Raw genomic sequence first — 20602 nt, 5'->3', positions numbered from 1 at the left:
CGGCTTCTCTCGCATTGAAACAGACAAACAAAAAAGTAATTATTGTTTTTATGTAATAATAATCCTATACCGTATGTATTTTATAGATGTAGTAAAAGGATGTTTTGACATTACATACAGACAGAACATTTATATTTGTAAGTATGTTGTTTAACTACAAATAAAAGGTAGATAGTTCAAATTTTCACAATGCATTTACTTCTTTGGCTGCTATCGTAACAAATGCTTAAAATAAAATATTTAAATCTTTTTTTTTGTACGGAACCTGTGTGCAAGTTCGACTCGAACTTGACCAATTGTCTTTATTTTTATTCAATAGATTTTCTATTTCTATTATAATTTTCTAAATACACTAGTTTTAATTTATGTGTAATTTAAATAAAAATATGCGAAATTTAAATAAAACAAACACATACGCGGCATTTTTATCAAATTCGAAAAACACAATGGAGTTATTGTAGTGACGCATAATTGCAGAAAGTCATTATCGATGCTGGCAAGGGCACTGGGGAATCGATATCCCATTGGCCACGCTCACAAGTCTGAATAATATATTACATATTGTTATAGACGCAAGTGGACGAACGTTCAATACTATACACCAAAAAAAAAACAAAAAAATCCCGCTTATAGACATCTGTTATCAACCCCAGATAAGATGTCTTACCTGAGGTCGGCCGCAAGCGTTACCTCTCGGCCCGAGTTGGAATGCCTCCGATAAGCATGCTTGTGCCAACTTTTCAATCCGTAAGGCTCAATTTACATTGCCGCGGAATGGAATGGAAGCTAATTTTTGCAAACAAATTCTGCATAGCATAAGGAACTTTATGTCAGTTGTGACAAAACCCACAGACGGCCTCGACAGTTGTTTAGGGAATTCTCGAGAATGCGCGAGGATTCCCCGGAAGACGCGCAACCTTTTTTTTGGCACGTATTTAGTTTGTACGTTCCACAACTGACATAAAGTTCATTATGCTATGCAGAATTTGTTTGCAAAAATTCGCTTCCATTCCATTCCGCGGCAATGTAAATTGAGCCTAACACGACAGCGCTAAACACTGCTGTTAGGCAGAAATAGGTGTGGCGGTGGTGAAGCCGAAGACGAACCATAGAGGGTTCTACCTCCCAAAGATAAGATTAGTCTGACCTGCGGACGGCCACAGATGCGCCTTTAACAATGCAGACTAATCTGTAACGCCTCGGAAAAGTACGTCTCTTTTACCCGACACCCTTTATATTTGTATTCATAATGTATTGTTATTCGTTATAGTGTTGTGAATTGTAGTTAGTGCCCATGATTGAGGTGACACTCACCAAAATTGTATTGTATAGGTACGGCTAATAAAATGTATTAGTGTTTACTTCGTCGGCACAACAGTTAAATAAATAAATAAATACGGTAACATAGCAGCGCTTAAGTCTGATTTTATTAGGTAGAAATAGGTGTGACGGTGTTGCCGAGGGAGACGAACCACAGGTTCTACCACCTTTAAGCTAACAGTCTATTGCCTGTATATAAAGTAATTTTCAAGGGGAAAGAGATGATTACCATGTTGTGGACAGACAGGAGTGTTTCGTAATCGGCGCCGTTAGGACGTTTCATCTATCGATTTTTATATCAAGAGGGAAGTTACCGCGTAATAAACTTTCTACACTCACAGCCCCACACTAGGATTTCTTGATGTATCTTGGGCGCTATGGACACACACAGAGATAAATACACAAACACCCACACCCAGAAAAAGAAATCTAAATTCATCATTTAGAAATCTGTCTGGCCGGGGATCGAACCCGGGACCCTCTGCCTTTCAGACCAGTATGGTTTTTCCGCTTCACTTTTCCGCCACGCGGGTTGTAATTTTCCTTGACTTAATGTTTGAGTGCTACAAATAACAGGATTAAGACCCAGTAGAGGGGTTCACCATACCGGTGTGACACTCAGGGTTTCGGATTCGATCCCCAGCCAGACATATCTAAATTAATAATATGAATTTCTGTTCCGGGTCTGGGTGTTTGTGCATTCGTCTATACACGTGTCCATGGCACCCACGAAAATTTCCCCACCGCTGGGCACAGATCTGCCAACCACTGTAACTACTCGTCCGAAATCATCACCATTTCCGTCTCCTTCACATTTCAAACAATCAAGGTCTATTAAGAAGTCTGTAGCGAGGCACTTCGCGTGTCTAGCGTAAATTATAACTAGATTAGGGCAAGTGTCATTATAGAAGCGTAGGTGAAATAATGGATAACTTAAAATAAACCCAGTGACATCACATACCTGCTTTGGAAGAAAACCGCGCAACTCAAATTCATTTTTATATTAAAGGTACAATTATTACAGATAAATTTTACTAATTTGACTTCATTTATTAAAAAGATCTCGAAACAAAACATCGTTTAATTTTAAACTAGGTCTCCTGGAAAATTACCTTTTTAGGGTTCCGCGCCCAAAGGGTAAAAACTGTCCATCTGTCACAGGGCTCTATCTCATGAACCGTAATAGACAGACTTGAAATTGTTACAATGGATATACCTACTATATCGTTAGCCGCTATAATAACAAATACTAAAAATAAAAAAGTTCAATATAAAAGGGGGCCCAAATACAAGAAATCGATGCCCAGAGCCAGACATTAGCACCAACGCCATCTGTGTTCACATGATAATCAAAATAATGAACATTTGGTGGTACGGAAGCCTCCATGTGCGAGTTCGACTCGTACTTGGCGAATCATTTGAGTTGTGCGTTTGTTCATGCAAAGCAGTGACATACCATACATGATAATGACAACAGGTTTTTTCGGACCTGGTAAATCCAACTAGTAGAATAGATTCTAATCTAATCGGACTTGTGTGCGATACGAGCAGGCTAGAAAGTGAGCGACGAATAAAATAAACAAGTTATAGTGATGTTACGGATGTGAGATTTCGGATCTAGATACGGATATATGGAAAACTTTACACCGGTTTCGGATACGGTTACGAATATTGATCTATTTCGGATTAACAGTTCCGAATACTTCCAGTTACGGATATTAGGCTTTCGAGAAATTGTAAAAGAAAATAAATATATACAGAATACATGAACATAAATGGGTATTTGACTTTATTTATAACGGATAGCACGTACCTGCAGTATCTTATTCATTTTATCCGAAATTAGTCCAAACTTTTATATCAGATTCAGTTACAGTTTCGGATATATTTTAACTTCGGATATCCGATAGTTTCGATACGGCCCTTTTCTAAACCAGTTGCAGTGGATTACGATCTACACCACTATAGATCCGTCAACGAAGTTTTGGATCCATCCGGAAGTTCTAGCTATGTCACCTTGACATTTGATGTTCTTATAATTCAACTGATAAATTATTTATAAAATTTGTTCGGGCTTAAAGACTTATGCTGGCTTCCCACGGTCCGTGATATGAAGATTAAAAACTGACACATCGCGGGAATTGTATCGTTTTTAGTGAAATATACCCTACGACCTATCGCAAGAGTTGGTAATTTCAATATATTAGCATGTTTTATATGAATTTTAGGGTAGCAAAGTGGACTCAAATTGCAAGAGCCTCGGTCCGTTCCATAGTCCGTGCATAAATCCGTAGAATCAAGTGCCGTGGGACATCGCCTATAGAAAGTAGTGCTAGTACTAATGTGGTACTGCTAGTAAGTAGTAATCAATCCTAGATAACATTATATTCCTAACTGATATGGCCACATTGCTATTCCTGAGGACTAAATTGGAACGCGTCGGATAAGTATGTCTGCCATCACACCCTTCAAAACGAAACACAGCAGCGTTTAACACTTCTATATTATAAAGCAGAAGTAAGATGAACAGGAAACCATTTCTAGGTACGAAATAAAACCCGAACCCAGTTTGAGATATTATCATTCGAAAACCAAGGAAAATAAACAACACTAAATTTATACCCGAACCCAGCGTTTATCATTCGAAATACATGGAAAATACAGTGATATAAATATAGTTCAAAAACTAAAAAACACGCTTTTATGATAAAATCAACTAAAAAATAGAAAAGTTTTCTATTTCATTCTTTCATACATGCAGGGTAAGATAAGGATGTACGAGTATGTTGATCTCTTTCTACTGAAAAACGGAGTTACTCACTGACAAACATACAAGTGAAGCTAATATAAAGCGTGTAAAAACAGTGCAGTGTACAAAGATTTCCAAGAGGAAGTAACAATACAACCTATAACTATGTGTGTATGAGTAGGTGTTGTGACGTCGGCAGTGACTCATAACTATTGTACACATGATGACGTAAAACAGTCGCCCACACTTGTAAGTATTGTGCAATTGAGGTGACTATAAATTTTTAACAAATAATTGGCCAAGTGCAATTCGAACTCGCACCCGGAGGGTTCCGTACCAAATTTTGTTAGTATAGCAGCCATTGAAGTAAATGCATTTTGAAAATTTGAAGTGTCTGCTGTCTAGCTATTACGGTTCAATAGATAAAGCGAAAAAACCATCGAAAAATAGCCGTTTCGTACGCCGTCTTAAGTACATATGAGTAATCTATACAAATAAATAAAATTGAAGTGTCTGTAATGTTAGAATGTCAAAAGCTATTTACTAATTGCACATGAAAGTATATACGATACCTAGAATAAAAAAACAATTATTATTATTTTGGTCTGTCTGTCTGTTAATTTGGTTAATTCTCAAAACGGCTTGACCTGTCTTCACGGGGCTTTCACTGGTCAGTTGATGTTATAAGGAGTGGCTTAAGTTAATTTTATTATAGAAACATAATTAGAAATCCGCGTAATAACATTAAAATCAACGAAATATCTGCAGTACTTATTTTCTTTATATTCTTTTTTCTTTTTCCGCTCGTCTATACTAATATTATAAAGAGGAAAACTTTGTTTGTTTGTTTGATTGTAATGAATAGGCTCAAAAACTACTGGACCGAATTTAAAAATTCTTTCACCATTCGAAAGCTACATTATCCACGAGTAACATAGGATATATCTTATATTAGATATATATATGATAAATATATTTTGAGGCGGTACAAGGTTTGCCGGGTCAGCTAGTATAACATAATTATAGAGGTTCATTGAGTATTGATTTTCGTGGGCGTCATCGGTTTAAAAACGTGTACAGTTTAAGTAGAGATTTATTTTATAACTAATCTGTATGCGAAAGAGTATATTTGTGTGTTAACAAATCTATGGTTTACAGTGGGAAGTATGGTCACATTAGTATTTTTATATTTGATTCAAAGGAGGATATACCAGGGTATTCCCAAGTAGTACGAATGAATGATACAGCACTATATTCAAGGTACTAGGCATAAATCATATTATATTTTTATCTATTCGAAGAAACGGGCCCGATTGTAAGAATGTACGAGTACATAGTCACTCGTTCGTAGCCAACGGATATTTTTAACCAATCTCAAATTGTTGGTAGAGCCCTCTGTGGTTCACCTCCGGCCGTACCACTGCCACATCTATTGCTGTATATAGCAGTAATATTACCGTTGCTCTGATTTGAAAGGTATGGTCCTCAGGGGTCGCATCTGCGGTCGACCTCAGGTAGGAATCTAATGATATCGGGGTTGGTTACCGATGTCCATGGGAGGCATGGCCACTTAGCTCAAGTGGACTGCGTGCTGTTCTACCACCTTTATATCACAAAAAGTCGAATATTAACCGTATCTTACAAGCAATCGTTAAATGGCAAAGTCTAGCTACTAGGGTATTTCCTCATTACATCTATACACATACACACACCACACCACCAATACATCAGGGGTAACGGCATGTGTGACGTGAGTGAGTCATAACAATTTTATTTGTATTCTGCACAGTTTCACTCGCAGAGCATTTTTGAGCCAGAAATAGGTTTAAAACACGGACATTTATTTTAAGGTCAAATTTTAAGAGCATGTTTTGCATACGCTTAAAGTTAAATATATGGAATTAACGTATTTACTGAAACGAATTTCCCTATCACTTATAACCGTTACTTGGAGAATTAGAGAATTTTGAAACAAACAAAAAACCTAAAGACATAGTCCACCGCGCTGGCCATGTGCGTATTGATAGACACATACCTTTGAAAACATTTGGTTTTTTTTTTAATGAGGCATTCACATCGTATATGCTCGAAAAACATTAACTGTAGTAGGGTAAATAAACGTAACATGACCTTCACAACCTGACATCAACTTTATCAAACTGACATTACTTTATATGTAGCAGAAATGATATTATGTTAATCTAATATTGTCATATATTTATCGATAATATTAAAACGTTTATGTAAGGTTACTTGGAATAAAGCTGGTATTGTAACTTAAGATTAAACTGGCAATAAATTTAACCGATTCAATGCGGCGGCCTTTTGGACAAACTTTAACGCCTGGCGGCGAACAAATATTTCGTGGCACCACTGTGGTGCCAAACGCCAGGGACTTTGATGGCACCGTTAAGGTGCCATCCGCCATGAATTGTAACTTATCGTTTTTTTGATTTTTGCACGTGCTGTAAGTTTAGTAGCCACCCAAAAGTGAAAGTGAATGGTTTAACAGTTCGATTAGTGTTTACAGAACTGACTATCTACGTGTAATAACGGAAATGGAAGGTAAGTGTCTAAGTTTTTGATGAATTGATTGTTTTAGTGTTAGGTACTATATAATTAAATATGAACATTCGAGACGTGGAGAGCGCTATGATAGTTCTTTTCTGGTGTTTTGTTTAGAATAAAAATTCAGATTATTAATGGATAGGTTTCTAATAGAATATCGAAATTGATTGCGCTATTTATTCAGACAAAGATAAACACCAAAGTACGAATATTTTAATCCAGTTTCTATTGGCTTACTATTAACGAAAAGTAGGTACTATTATAGTTATACAATCACAATAATTTGCAAAATAATATTTTTTTGAAAGGTTTACAATCCCTGAAGTATTTGAAATCACGTGATCTGCTGAAACTGACATTCTAGGAAGGAACTACGTGATAAATAAAGACACTTTTGTTTTCAGAACAACTTTTATAAACGTCAATTTAACAGAGTTTTATGGCTTCAAATTTTGGCACCTCTCGGGTGCCACCGGCCATATACAAAAGAAATGGCATGGTACAACTGTTGTGCCATCCGCACGGAATCTGTTAAAATTGGCCACACACACGCAATGAAAATTATTTATTATTGTGGAATCTGACGTGTCCTATATTTCAAAAGATGCCTATGAAGTTTATCGAATTACCGGTATTATGCCAGCTAACCTTGAATATATATTTTTTATTATTCCAATTTTAATAACATTACCTCATGTATTTGCACTATTTTATATTTTTTAAGTCAGTGATAGCCTAGTGGCTAAGAAACTCGGCCTCTCGATCGAGGGGTCCGAGGTTCAAATCCCAGGTTTTTCACGCACCTCTGATTTTTGAAATTATGTGCGTATTAGAAATTAATTATCACTTGCTAAAACGGTGAAGGAAAACATTGTAAGGGAAACCTGCATATCTGAGTTTTATAAACAAAAAAAATCTCAAAAGTATGTAAAGTCTACCAATACGCAATTGGCCAGCGCGGTGGACTATGGCCTAATCCTTCTCATTCTGAGAGGAGACCCGTGCCCAGCAGTGGGACAATAATGGGTTGATGATGATATTTTTTATATTTTATTTTATATATTTTTTTTATTGTCTCACGGCATTTTTTTTTGTATTTTTAGGGTTAAAAAGTATAAAAACGGAATCATTTATTTAATTTGATTATGATTATAATCGTATTACTAAGCCTCTGCTGTCTATACGTCTGTCACTGGGCTCTACCTCCTGAACCGTAATACATATACCCTTGAAAATAAAATTTTCGTAATACGGAACCCTACGGTTGCGAGTGCGACTTGTACTTGGCCAATTATTTTATTTTATTTAAATTTCTATTACCAATAACATTATCCAAATGCTGTTTGAATTCTATGAGCATTCCTTATCAGTTGACCTTTAGACAAGACCGGAAACCAAATAGCACTTTAAACATTTATTTTATTTAAAAGTATCATAATTTTTATGTCTCCTAGCAGCTACGTTCATGGGAATTATTTTATGGAAATTGATTAGATGAACCAGACAAATGAAAACGGCACTAGTTTGAAACTTAATTAGCAGTTTTAGATTGTTGTTATAATAACTACAACATTGTAAGATAAAATCCTTTGAGAAAATAGTATCATTTTAGGCGTATTTGAATTTGTTTTTTTAACGTTTACATAATATCGATTTCCGGTTGTTGAAAAAAATACAAAATATTTTCTTTTAGTGTATATTGAAAGGTGGTAGAGCCAGTATTGTTCGACCGGTGAGGTACCACCACACCGTTCTAACACGAAGTTCTTACGTGTCGGTGATCCTTCTTAATCCTTAGATTTGGCTCCACATCTGCGATAGACTTCAGGTAGATACCCTGTTCTATTCTATATGGGATAGATCACAAATGCCCATGAGTGCAATGACCACTAACCATCAAATGCATGCTCAATGACTACTTCAATCATATAAAAATATTCCACCGCTATTTTACAATGTTTTTAGCTTTATCTATTGAACCTTGATGGGAAGACAGTTCAAATTTTCACAATATATTTCATCACAGACACTTTCATTACACATTGAAAATTATGACTAATGCTGATAAGAATAACAGTATTAGTAATGACATCTCACAGCCCTGATCTAATTTGGTAACAATTTGTGTTACTCATAAGGGAATTTATCGTACTACTTATAATGGGTATTGCCCATATTACGTGACCCGTTTTTAGATCGATAAATTGATGCAATATTCTATATTGCACACTTCAGTAGATTATAAAAATTATGCACAATTGTATAGGTTAATTGTATGTAATAGGCGGCCTTATCGCTAAGCAGCGATCTCTTCCAGACACCTATGCATGGAAAAGTAAGGAGGATAAGAGAGGAAAGTGGGAAGTGTGTATGACAGTAAGAGAGGGAATATGAAACGTAGCATAGTTACTATGGTACACAATGATACATAGAAACATAAAAAATACAGGTTTTTAACCCCCTCCCCAGTTGGTGATCATCCGTAGTATTTCTTAAGACCCTACCCTTCGATTTTTACGTAGTAATCCAGAACAATGGTTTAATATTTAAAAAAAAAGCAGAAAGTTAAAACAATATATTTTGTATTTAGTATACTGCTAGTCTTTAATCAGCTGGTATATTGACGAAAACCTAAGATTCCCCCTCTCCGCTCCTGTGACCAAGCCAGACGCGGTCCCAGGGGTGGATTCCCCGCCCAAAACCGTCAAGTCTGAATCGCACTTGGTCAGTTATTTTTCGTGGGGAAACCCTGCATGGATTCCTCTCTGCCGCGCGGGTTGCGGAGAGCATATGCCGGAATTTACAATAAATACTAAATTTTAAACTCGTTAGAAATAAGTGGTCAAATTTAACCAAATACCCCTGAGACCTGTGCGACCTGCGAACTGTTCACGTAGTACGGTTATGTTCCCTAATGTGTAATGTAATTTGTCTGTCATCAAAGATAAGTTATCTGTACACAATCATGTCATTTGGTTATTATCTATGTAAACTTGTTGAGATTGTTATCGGACATTCTGGAAAATTAACTACTGTTGTGATAAGAAATACATTCTGTGACACAGAGGCATGGATTCCCTGAAATGTCTTTTTACCCGACTACGGAGGGTAATGTTTTTTAAAACATTTTATTATATATATATTTTTTTTTATATAATATAGGAATAGCCGACGACCATGCAGTCCACCTGATGATAAGCCAGAACACAGCAGCGTTGTCCCTGTAGTTCCGGGACCAGAATAGGGCTACGGTATCCCCTGCCTGTCGTAAGAGGCGACTAAAAGGGGCTTTCGGGGTTACGGGCGGCAAGAGTGGGAGCTCGAACCGCCCGACTAGCGACCCCGAGAAGGACGACGGTATGTGTGGTCGCATTCCGTCGTATACACCAGACGGTGTGGTGACACAAAGTCACCTGCGCGGAGCCCGACGGGGCAGTGCGCTGAGAGGACTCCGGTCGCGTTTCTTTGGAGATCCCGGAGTCCTCTACGCAGCGCCGAGGACGGCCACCGGGGGGGTTTTAGTGCGGTAAAAGTCCCACATAACCCCGTGTCGCTCCCACGGCACCGGGTACCTTTTGAAGGTTTCCCCCTCGAGAAGAAAAAAAAAAAAAGAATACAGCGTTAAACGCTGCTGTTATGAGGCAGAAATAGGTGTGGTGGTGGTGCCGCCGAAGGCCAAACTACAAAGGGTTCTACCTAGGGGTGTGCGAATATCGTTCGAATCGAATCGAATCGAATATCAATATTCGATTCGAAATTCGAATCGAATAATTCGAATTTTCGAATTATTCGAAATTCTTCGAATAATTCGAAAAATTTCGAATAATTCGAAAAATTTCGAATAATTCGAAAGTTTTCGAATAATTCGCGAATTAAGGGGGTATTCTAGTCTAGAAGCATGAATTTCAGGTAATTTTTTGAAGTGCCGTAAAAAAAGGCAATCAATATTTTTACCATCTATTTTTTTATAAGTTATTTATTAACATTACAAGGATAGGATCATCCCCAAATTTCAATTTTTACTATTTTTAAAAAATTCGAAAAAGTTCGAAATTCGAAAATTCATATTCGAAATTCAAATTCGAAATTCGAAAATTTCGAATTATTCGAAAATTTTCGAATTATTCGAAATTTTTCGAATTATTCGGGGACTTTCGAATAATTCGAATTTTCGAATTATTCGATTCGAGTTTCGAATCGAATATTAATATTCGATTCGGAACGAATAATTCGTAAGTTCGAATTATTCGCACACCCCTAGTTCTACCACCTTCCAAGCAGGTTTTTCGAGCATAATTATGTTTGTCATTCTTCAGCACATCCTACAGTGCAAACAGCTTGTCGGTTTTTAAAATATAAGATGTCTTTGAATTCATCTAAATTTTGACAATAACATAGGCTATATTTTTAAGTACGTGTGCATATATGCATATGACTTAAAACACCTGGTGTGTATGACATTCTTTAAAGTACTATAATCAAGAAGAAAAATATAGAAGGATATTATATCCCTAAAATATATACTAGTTGAAAATACCTAACACCTGGTGTGTATTAAATTATTTAAACTACTATAATCAAGAAGAAAAATATAGAAAGATCTTATATCCCTACAAATACAGATTTGAAAATACCAACAGGAAAATTAATATACGAGAATAATTTTGAGTTTGTAAAATAGTTTTGATAACAAGTAAAAGTTACACATACACAATAGTTGCGAGAGAAATATACAGATGTACCTAGCTAAAACTCCAGATAAGGCTAATACAGATTGGACTGGTACTATTAGCTATATACGACACACAACATTAATATAGCTATAATAATATGCACACTGAGCTGCTATTTGAACAGGTTTAACTTCAATTATGGTAGATTTAATAATATTATAGTTTAAAAACTAAACACCAAGCCAAAATCACACAAGAAATATCGTTAATCCTGATTCCTGACGATCCTAATGAGGTGAATGGGATAAAGTTATTAATATTGTGTATTATCATTGGTTCTTCATAAGTGTTCAAAATTTTAAATTAATCGGACCATTCAAAGTGGGTAAAAATCGAGTTCAAAGATTCCGTTACATACATACATACATACAGGTCAAGCTAATAAAAACATGGAAAAAATTGTCTTCCTTACTGTTCATCCCAAATATGTTTTACTACAAAAACCCCCTACATGTTACTCCAATGTACAATATTTAGTACAGAAATTATGTTGCATTGCTCATTACATCATAATTATAATAATTTCAAGGTTCAATTAATTTCCCACGCATGTTACATCTATGGCCTTTGTTTATACAGTTACCTGGCTTACAATATGTAGCTAACAACAATTATATCTTTGGCTTCTATGTAATATTAGTTGGGCTAATATTTAACTAGGGAATAACAGTACTACTTAATTTGTATTTTTTTTATAGTATTGAAGTGGCATACAGGCATGCTATTCATGTGACGGTAAGTGGCTACTTCTGCACATGAACATCTGTAATTAACCCCAATAAGATTAGATCTCTACCTGAGGTTGGCCTTACCTCACTACCGCAAAAAAATTGGCTATTTTTTAAATTGTGTACACCACACACCACAGTAAAAGCAGCACGTGTATGGTGTTGTTAATATTTAAAAAGATGTCATAATTAGTGTATAATTTAAATAGTACAGTTTTACCCTATGGTTAGATATTATCCTACATAACCTAACATTTCGCATTGCTTTTGCCCTTATAAAACAGAAAACAAATGAGATGAGTAACACCTATTTTTGTGCAGCACAATGGATGAATGGTACATTCCATTTTTAGCATAATTAAGATCTTATGATTTTACACAAATGGATGTTGTATCAAAGCTTTTTGAAAATCATTAAACCTTTCCTTTTAAAACTGCCTACCAGCTTTAGGTATTTTTGTCTGGGGTATAACTTTGAATTGGTGGAAAGTATTGAATGAAGTCTTTGCCGAGAGGCACGCTGATTCATGGGATATTGTGAAAAAGACAAATAAACAGGATTTAGTTTGTCATTTATCATTACTTCCCAGAATTTGATCCTTATAATCATAAGACACTATCTGATAGTGCAATAATATAGGGTGTGTTATTTTTCATATTGAACTTGTTCAGTTTTAGTTTATATCAAAATTGGCCTCGTAATTCCTTTCAGCATTTTTCGCTAACCCTTATAGATTCTGATTTGGCCCTGGAGGCCAATTTGATAAATTTACCCTGCATATGTATATTTAAATTGCTTGTAATTAAGAAAAATATACTCATTATTATATCAATGCATTACCATCATAAACACTACAGAATGAATAAGTTTAAGGTAGTAATTAAAGAGAAAGTTATATTTTAGTAACATTAAGAGAATTCTCATTACCACATGGTTGTTAGAAAGTATGTCTTATATAAGACTGCACATCAAACCAGCAGAATTATTCAGTTGCTAAATAAAACCGAAATAGGTGTATCATTGCAAACATAAACAAAACAGAAATAATCTCTCAAATCTTGTTTGAATCTTAAATAATCTCATTTAAAAATTGACAATATCTTTGCCGTTTAAAAATGTGTTAGGGATAACTTAGTTTCAATCCTCCACCAAAACATGCTCAAACTAAAGCTGATAGACAATTATCTAAACACAACACCAGGAAGCCATCAGGCAGGGGTGACACAGATAGGCAACAGTGATAAAAATATTCAAAAACAGAGACCTCCCGGATAAACTCCTGGATTCTGCCACATCTCCCAAATTTAAGCTGCGGCAAAGAAAAGATAAGTTTAGAGAAACATAGACAATAAGGGTACATACACATTGCGTTGTAATTTCAATGCTCTGTTGCGTTAAGCTTGTCTGTGGCCGTTTGAAATAGATCTGACAGCACTTACACGGCACTGGTGACTAACTGGAACAAAGAATAAAATTCATTAGTACATATTCACCTGTAGTTCTTCACCGAGGTTCACAACACCCGTGATATGCTTCAATCTCACATGAATTGTAAGGAAACCCGCACACCAGAGATTTATAAAAAAAGTTCAACGGTATGTGCATTTACCAAAACGCACTTGGCCAGCTCAGTATACAGTGACCTAATTCTCATTGCGACAGGAAATCAGTGCCCAGCAGCGAGTTAAGTCCACCAATACACACTCGGTTAGTGTGTTAGACTATTGCAATTAATTTCTTATTCTGAGACAAGAAGCAGTGGGACAGTAACGAGTTGCCAGCGAAAGTTTCCAAATTTATGAATGGTAAATGGGAAAGTTAAGTAATCTGTTATGACCCAGATACTATCCAATGTTTTGCAATGGGAAATTTTCAAATTTCGGTTTTTAGTAGGCAGAAAACGAGACTGATTTTTAATATCGCCATATTTCATCTTTGAAATTCACAAACAGGCTTAAAACTGGGGCCTATTTTAAACGTAAGGTAAGTATAAATGACATTACTTAATTGCATCGCCAATTATCATTAACTTTTTTATTAGTAGAAAATTAAATTTGTAATAACAATTTATGCCAGAATTCTTAGGTAGTATTGGAGTATTTCATCCGATCAGAAGGTTTAGCATCAAAACATTGTTTTCTGTTTAGGAGATCCTCTAAAAATAACAATTTCGGTTTTCCTTCAAGTTTCCTCGATGTTTGAGAAAACACATACGTCACAGCGCTTAAGATGACGAATTAATTACCCACATATGATGCAATATGAGGTTGTTTTGTTTGTACATAATTACATTCTTTTTATAGCTACCGAATGTATTCATGGCCAAAATCGAAACAAAGACGCCACTTACGTTTCACATAATATAAAAACAGAAAACCAGTATGGATGTGTTTCAGTTACCAATTTTTATACTTTTGTATATCGACTGTAGAGTAGAATGTACCAGATTGCCGGACGGATGGCGCAAGAATTAATCGATCTCTTTCACGGGTAAATTTTGATTTTGTCACATCAACATACCTTAGTTTAATACGTGTTGGTACGCGTTTATCGAAACAATCACAAATTTAAACTTTATTACTTTGAATCACTTATTTGCACTTTCTAATGGAAAACTCAATTTTCACAAAATCACAAACACAATTTGCTTCCGTTCGCTCCGTGCTCGCTTTATACGAATGAATGAAAATTACTAGCATGAAATTGAATAATATGAATGATTCTGAATGAACGTCAAAGTGACTTGAATGTATTGAACAAAAACTTTCACGTATGTGTCATGCGCAACATTCCCAGGGAAAAATTCTATTGGCTGTTTTCTCTATCGCAGAAATAGAGGCCAATCATAAATTGAGATTTTGCTTGACGAAGTAATGGAAAATGATGTCATCTCTATGCGAAAATAAAACATAGACAATTTACTCTAGAACTTACAGGAAAGTCCGGTCAATAGGTAATATTTAAATCTCTCTTCATATTCATTTAAAAAACTGATTTTTTTTGAAAATAACAATTTAAGAATTAAGAAATGCAAAGATACCAAAATCATGGTTAGTATGAAATATAAAATTAGGATTACTCCAAGATGAATTTAATAGAGCTGCTATGTATTTACTATTTATAAAATATATTTGTTATGAAAAAGAACTTTTATGTTCTTTTTCATAACAAATATATTTTCTATATTAAATGATGAAAGTTCTCCTAAAATTAAAGTATTAGAAGCCATGAAAAGAACTAAATACTGCATTTAAAAAATTAAGTTGTTAGTAAATGTAAAACATCATATTCAAAGTTGGTTGAAAAGCAAGAAGCCATGGCCGCAAAAAATATTAATTAAAAAGCCTAATTCTGTCAAATGTCATTTGTCAATTCAAAATTTCAAATTATTTTTTTACAATATTTATGTTAACATAACCTAAAAGTTATAGTAGATAATTGCTGAAAATAATAAATAGATTGTTCCGACAGTTAACAATCCCGTTTGGAACGTTATTATTAAATCGATCATGTATAAGTCGCTGAATGGTTTATGTTACTTTCAATCAAAATGTAAGTATTTTTGACAATATACTTTCTATCTTGGATGAGACTGGAAAAGCATACATTCCAAACCCAGACAGGATTGGAATCCTAACTGAGGTTAGCCACGGATGTGTAGCTATTAGTCGTCCCTCGTCAACCTATTACTGTCCCACTTCTGGGTCACCTCTTAGAGTGAGACGGGTCTAGGCTATAGTTCACCGCGCTGGCCAAATGAGAATTGGTAGACTGAGTGATCTGACGTTACCCTAAGTTTATTTATTTATCTCTTTTATATACCTATCATGATGTTTTTTTTTTAAATTTCAGTGGTGTTCCGATTCCTAAGCCGGTCATCAGTGCTGAGTATAAAGCAATGGAGAGAGGAGCGTGGTCTCCCTGTGAACAAGAATGCTGAGGGTGTTCTTACCGACACCCCTGATTACACCTTCCTCGACGGCCGACCAACACCACTTTTGGTATGTATCTTGTTATAGACACCTATCAATAGTTGTAATTGAAACAAGGTGGTAGAACCCTTTGTGGTTCTACTCCGGCGGCACCACCGCCACACCTATTTATACTTATTCTACGTTATTAGGTATTAGGTTATTATGTTATTAAAAAAAAAAGATGGTTCTGAAGGTGGTAGGACCCTTTGTAGTTCGACTATGAAAGCCCGTGAAGGTGTCAAAACGCTTTGTAGTAAAATAACTATAATCTAGGCCTCCTACTGTAGTTGGGAAAGGATTGGGTTTAGTTGCAGGACATTTAAAGGGTTGCACCGTATGAATAGCATTATTCTACATCCCATTAGCTATAACTTAAATATGCTAACTGTCTTGTTAATGTTTTTGGCGATGTATTTACAAGAATTTATTTTAATACTAGTTGTGCCCGTGGCTTCGCCCGCATTTTAAAGAAATAATATGACATACATAAAACGGAAAATTTGTACCTGCATTGGAATGACAGTAGTGCCATCTGTCGAAAATTGGTCTTACCAACTCCCAAACCCTCGTGGGCTCTTGGACAACAACTTTGCTAAAGATTGTCACTTGATCAAATGCATAGTTTCCGATTCTATAACTACTTACGCATTAAAATTAATTAAAAAAAACCTTTTCCCACGGACTAAATTGTGAATCTAAACCATTCTCAAGTCCCCTTGAACACTCACAACAAATTTCATCAAAATCAGTCTAGTCGTTTAGGAGAAGTTAAGTGACATACACACGCACATAAGAAATATATATATAAAGATGGATCCAGTATCCAAAATTAAATGTATACCAAAACATTATAAAAATAATACGTTTTTGTCTAATTCTAGCACAAACAAAAACTAAGGATGGTACAGAATGAAAATAATGCTAAACGGATAGTGGAGCTGTGTTCAGAGCTGAAATTCGCGAAGCAGAGGCATCAGGACATACTCCGTGCTGAAAGAGAGGAGAGGGAACAAATTCAGAGGAACTGGCTTAAGCCTAAAGGAGCTCAGAATAAGAAGAATTGAAAACTAGGCACATTATTATTAAAGTTTCCTGTAACTTATTCAAAGAATCTTGTCTTCTACTAAACATACGAATAATACGAATTTTCTGTATGAGACACATTTTCTGCAGAACACATCATAAATATCGCCAGCACCACCTCGTTTAATATTTGTGGGATGATATTCTTCCTGTGTTATTCCTGGAGCACTATGACACAGGGCTCTTCAAAATACATGTAAAAAGAGCTCTTCTTTAAAGCCGGCGATGCGTTGGCGACTCCTCTGGTGTTGCAAATTTTAATGTTGACTATGTTCCATCTGACTGTCTATAGGCGACGCTGACTACTTTCCATCAGGTAGCACGTCTGCTTTATCATTAGGTTACACTAAAAACATACGGAACTTTGTTTTGAAGTGTGTATGTATTTGTAGTATTTACTTTTGTCTACCTGCTTGTTTGCACAGTTAAAAATTGTATCAAGGCTAACTTAATCTAACTTAACTCCTTATACACACCCCGACCCGCGTGGCGGAACGGTCACTATAACGGTTCGACATGCAGAGGGTCCTGGGTTCAATCCCCGGCCAGATAGAAATCTAAATGATGAATTAAGGTTTCTGTTTGGGTCTGGGTGTTTGTGTATTTGTCTCTGTGTGTGTCCATGACACCCACGATTATCTTAGGGTTCGTACACAAAACTGCGATGCGATGTCGCATCGCAAAAATCTGCGAGCTCCCTCGACGCATCGCAAGAACTTGCGAATTGATTCGCATCGCACAGTGGTTGTTGTTGTTCGTCACCCTGAGAGACGCTACGCCGCACGATATCGCATCGCAGCAATTCGCATCGCAATTTTCTGCGTTGCGAATTCGCATCGCGTCGCATCGCAGTTTTGTGTTCGAGCCCTTAGTCAGAAGTGGCAATGCATTTATCCGCTTCAGGCAGACCCTGTTTTATATGGATTTAGTGCCTGATGTCCACAGGATAGGTTATTATCAGGTGAACTGCATGTTTGCTACTCAAATGTTTTAAAAAAAGTTACAGGAAATTGTCACGGAAAAATATGTAGTTTTTAATAGGTATACATGATTGTGTGTTTGTTTGTATTATTTATAGTAATAAACTAGTTACTGTTAAATGTCTATTTATTTCGAGTATCTCTGTAACTCGAGTAACATCTGTTTTGACAATAACTACTGGTTGTGAAGTGTGGTAAGGGAGAGACATATTGTTACACAACGATGTCAGCGTCCCTCTGTTAGATGGCGCTGTTAGCATTTAAATGGATCTTGGAGCAGACGACGCTGCACTGCTAACGGAATTATCAATTTGAATTCAAGTAGGAAAAGATTGCGTGAAAATAACTGTTCTAATATAAATTGGAGTGGACACAAAGTATATGACTGTTACAATATATGAGGCGTTCCAATTCTAGGGTAGTAACATGTGGATTAATGCATCTGTGATTGATTCCAGATAGGGGTCTAATAGGTCTAATGATTTCAGGTTGATTATAGATGTTCTTGGGCCGGATTGGCTTGGATTATAGCCGTAGTTTGCCATCTGCCATCAGGTGGATTCCATATTTGCTACTTATAAAAAAAAGGAATTTATGTCCATTTGAAACTATAATTCTTCCACATTTCAAAAATCATAAAAAATAACAATTTATTCCGCTTACTTTTGTTTAATAAACTAGATTTTTGTTAATAAATCTAAAAATATTAATCTTGCCTCCTGTGAGGTTTGAACTCACGACCCCTGGTTTACGAGACCAGTGCTCTACCACTGAGCTAAAGAGGCTTGTGATCTAATGCCTTCTAGTAGACGTTAGATCAGTGATTTTCAAACTTGTACGATGCATAGATTAGTAGTACGATGCAACCCCATTTATAGGCCCGCGCAAAAAAATATTGCTGGACTTCTTCACGATTCTGACCACCCCTTTATAGAAGCTATGAGAGCCCCTAGGGTTACACTTTGGAAAACACTGCGTTAGATTATATTATTAAATACGTGAATTTTGAAAGTTTGCCAATAATATGGTTGGAATATATGTAACAGCTGTTGCCTTTGCGGACTAAACGGCTCGTGTGCTTACTAGATTATTCAAACCAAAATACAGCGGCTATCAATATCAATGCGGGGCACGGGTCTCCTCTCAGAAAGATAAGGATTAGTCCACCGCGCTGGTCAAACGCGTATTGGTAGACTTCACACAACTATGAGATTTTTTTATAAATCTCTCAGGTGTGCAGGTTGCCTCACGATGTTTTCCTTCACCAAAGTTTGTTAAAGCAAGTGATAAATTGATTTTTAAGGTAGAAATTAGTTTAAATTTCAAAGGTAGAACATTTTACTATGGTAGTCTCAGTTAGCCACTTACCATGACTCACCATTGTTTCGAAAAAAAATAATAGAATCTTGGAATATTTGATACAGATACTCTGTTTTATTTATTTGTAGGTATTGATTAAAATGTTAGTAAATGATTTAAATATGGCGTTATTTTAATTGAGCTGAGGTCGCCAGGTCATGTTCTATTGACACATACTACTGATTGCGGTATCATATTAATAGTAGAGTTATTATCGTTTGCTTGTTCTTGGGTTATTCCTTTATTGGCAGCACTGTCACGCCTATTTCGCCTTACCTAAAGCTGGTAGCGTTGCTGTATTCCGCTTTGTAACGCTATGCTTATCTGAGATACTGTCACCGATCGACAATAAAAAAGTTATCAAATAAACTTTGTGTATAAAATGGTGTATATGAACATGTATCTTATAAGATCGTGTTGGGTTGACCACTTTAGCAAAGGGAATTTCCCACTTCGGTTTTCCCATTTCAGTTTTCTAAAGACATTTTCAGTTCAGAGCTTGCATGTATGGAAGTTGTTCAGGAGATTTCAATAGCGTCATTCAGAATACGTCACATGCGCCATCTCTTGACGGATTGCGGAACATTGCCACGCAAATGTATTAACAAATGCGCATAAAACTGCAATATGTTGACCGGCTTAGAAGACAAGCCCATATTAAGAGTATTATAATGGCAATTAGACAGCGATATTTCTGGAAACAATAATCTGTAACATATTTTTTTTTAACACGCTTTTATTAGCTTCAGACGTATGTATGTTGGTATGTTAGTATGTTAGTATGTAACGGAATCTTTCAACATGATTTTAACCCCCTTCAAAACGTCGGATTAACCCGAAATTTGGCATACTTATTAAGGACCGATGACAATTCAATATTTTAAACATTAATAGTTTTGTACCATTGTCCTTATCAACATCCTCTGGATTAACGATTTTCGAGGCGAGATTTTTCAAACACCTTCAGCAAAGTTCATCGCAACTTTAGATTGCAAATAATAATTATTGCTATTTAGTTTCAATAGGCGTAACTTTTATATCGTGATTTTTAGTTTAGAAAATAATAATGTTATTTCCCTATAACTCAAATGTTCTGAAACATATCTA

General features: G+C 35.8%; 2 protein-coding genes and 1 non-coding gene across 5 annotated transcripts in view; 1 reads left to right on the top strand and 2 right to left on the bottom strand.

Annotated features, from left to right (window-relative positions):
- LOC140756255 (protein lifeguard 1-like) overlaps positions 1–14832 on the bottom strand; it is a 34103-nt gene extending 19271 nt beyond the window's left edge. The window contains exons 1-3 of one of the 3 annotated variants that reach the window (XM_073091726.1): positions 14620–14832; positions 13539–13555; positions 13364–13408 (exon numbers count right to left, since the gene is read on the bottom strand). In XM_073091726.1, coding sequence (XP_072947827.1) covers positions 13364–13394 — 31 coding nt within the window. In that variant the 5' untranslated portion in view covers positions 13395–13408; positions 13539–13555; positions 14620–14832. Of the gene's footprint in view, positions 1–13363; positions 13409–13461; positions 13556–14449; positions 14582–14619 lie in introns of those variants that run through there. The other 2 variants (XM_073091727.1, XM_073091728.1) reach the window with 2 other exon arrangements.
- Positions 14833–15463: 631 nt separating this feature from the next.
- Positions 15464–18256, top strand: mRpL52 (mitochondrial ribosomal protein L52). Its single transcript, XM_073091403.1, has 3 exons — positions 15464–15651; positions 15952–16100; positions 16955–18256. Exons 1-3 carry the CDS (start codon positions 15609–15611, stop codon positions 17135–17137), a joined length of 375 nt encoding a protein of 124 aa, XP_072947504.1. The 5' UTR covers positions 15464–15608; the 3' UTR covers positions 17138–18256.
- A 593-nt stretch (positions 18257–18849) lies between these two features.
- Positions 18850–18921, bottom strand: TRNAT-CGU (transfer RNA threonine (anticodon CGU)). Its single transcript has one exon. It is a non-coding gene; the product is annotated as a tRNA-Thr (tRNA).
- Between the last annotated feature and the right edge of the window lie 1681 nt (positions 18922–20602).

The sequence above is a fragment of the Epargyreus clarus genome, unplaced genomic scaffold, assembly GCF_041222505.1.
Source record: "Epargyreus clarus isolate Ecla_fem2 unplaced genomic scaffold, WU_Ecla_fem_2.2 ptg000034l, whole genome shotgun sequence".
Classification (NCBI taxonomy): Eukaryota; Metazoa; Arthropoda; class Insecta; order Lepidoptera; family Hesperiidae; genus Epargyreus; species Epargyreus clarus.
Note: the sequence above shows the minus strand (reverse complement) of the source record. Positions and strands in the feature narration are given on the sequence as shown.

Excerpts from the sequence above, each read along its gene's own strand:
- mRpL52 (XM_073091403.1), top strand. The coding sequence starts at position 15,609 with ATGTATAAGTCGCTGAATGGTTTATGTTACTTTCAATCAAAAT. Across the intron at positions 15,652-15,951 it reads ATGTTACTTTCAATCAAAAT|TGGTGTTCCGATTCCTAAGC; the intron begins GTAAGTATTTTT and ends TTTAAATTTCAG. Across the intron at positions 16,101-16,954 it reads GCCGACCAACACCACTTTTG|CACAAACAAAAACTAAGGAT; the intron begins GTATGTATCTTG and ends GTCTAATTCTAG.